The 1,518-nt window shown below is 31.6% G+C and overlaps 1 protein-coding gene across 2 annotated transcripts in view; it reads right to left on the bottom strand.

Moving 5' to 3' along the window:
* The window catches only part of DNAI1 (dynein axonemal intermediate chain 1), a 59,760-nt gene that overhangs the window by 40,075 nt on the left and 18,167 nt on the right, over window positions 1-1,518 (bottom strand). For both annotated transcript variants that reach the window (XM_003800272.2, XM_012811657.1), the window contains exon 2: window positions 1,081-1,113. In XM_003800272.2, the coding sequence (XP_003800320.1) occupies window positions 1,081-1,113 (33 nt within the window). The remainder of the gene's footprint in view (window positions 1-1,080; window positions 1,114-1,518) is intronic.

Below are 1,518 nucleotides of genomic sequence, written 5' to 3' on the forward strand. Positions count from 1 at the left end.
AAAAAAAAAAAAAAGAGAGAGAAAATTAAGGGCTAGAAGTTTTACCTTTCCTAGGTAAACAGTTAAACACCTTGCCAAAATGGCTCATGACATATTTTTTAAAGGGCTACTCTCACTAGAAATCATGTGGGTTTTTGTTAGTATAGTATTGGTTTTGTTGTATAGTTTTGGTAAACTATAAAACAAACAATCAAACAAAATTAACATCTGGTATTGGTGAGATTGTGGGAAAATGGGCACCCGCAAATTAATACAACGTAGGTAAAAGATTCAAATTTGAAAATTTGAAAATGGATTAGTAACTGTTTATATTCTGACCCAAATTTTTATGTGTAGAAATTTATAATAAGAAATAATCAAAGTCATGCCTAAAGATTTATGTGTACAGATCTTTGTTAAAAGATTGATCATAATAGTGAAAAAGGAAACACTTAAATGTCCAACAGTGGGACATGGTTGAACAAATTATGGTTTGGCCTTAAAGAACATAGAGTAAAATATTATGCAGAAATTTACTGTATAATAAGCAATGAAAAACATTCTAAATATTTTATGTAAAAAATGTTATAAAATAACTTATATAGTTTGATTCTATTTAAAAATAGATATGGATAACTTTTATATATGCATACAAATATCTAGGAGGATATAACATATATTAACTAACTTTATTCAAGAATGGGTGGTTTAAGGGTGATTCTAACATTCTTTTAGTTCATTTGAATTTTCTAAAAATATGTAGACAATATTTTCTTTTTTTTAATATAAAAAGATCAATGAAAAATTTATTTGTAAATTTTTTATGCTAGGCTACAAGTCTATATCGTATACTCAGGAATGTGCTGCACAGACTTTATCCAGTTAGAAGTGATCATACTATGAGCCACACACAGCTTTGATATAAGCCTAGAAAGTCTTAACATTAATTAACATAATTACAAAGGTATTTGCATCTAGGAAAAAATATACAGAACTCTGTGTGGAGCAATCTGTGCCTCAGTTTCAATGTCTGCTTTAGACAATATTTTCAACAGAAAAAGTTGCCTCTTGCTGAGAGACTGTGGTAGTCTCAACACTTACTCTCTTCTTGGTTCCTCTGCCCACGCTGATGCTCTGAATGAAGAACAGAAACAAGGTGAGTCATAAGCAAACTGACATGGAAATATCATGAATGGTTACATGGAGGCTTCCACCCAGGAACCTCATAGACAAAGTACATTGAGCTTTCCCAAGTCTCAGAGATAGTCTCCATGGCTTTCTAAATGGTAACATGTTCTTTTTAGCCCAGCCAAAGTGGTCCTCTATCTGAGGCAGTCAAGTTTCAGCATCAATGGGACTGACCCATTGTCAGAGCAACCAAGTAACACAGGGAATTTCTTAGCAACTACTCCAACAAATATTTTTAAAGCTTATTCTATGCATTCAGCCCTGCTCTAGGTGATAAGGAGATTTCAAAGGCAAATTATATTCATAAACACTTGTTTGGAATAAATATACACTCTTTTTTTTTTTTTTTTT

This window comes from Otolemur garnettii, unplaced genomic scaffold, assembly GCF_000181295.1.
Source record: "Otolemur garnettii isolate 467f Iridium unplaced genomic scaffold, OtoGar3 scaffold00172, whole genome shotgun sequence".
In the NCBI taxonomy this organism is placed as follows: domain Eukaryota; kingdom Metazoa; phylum Chordata; class Mammalia; order Primates; family Galagidae; genus Otolemur; species Otolemur garnettii.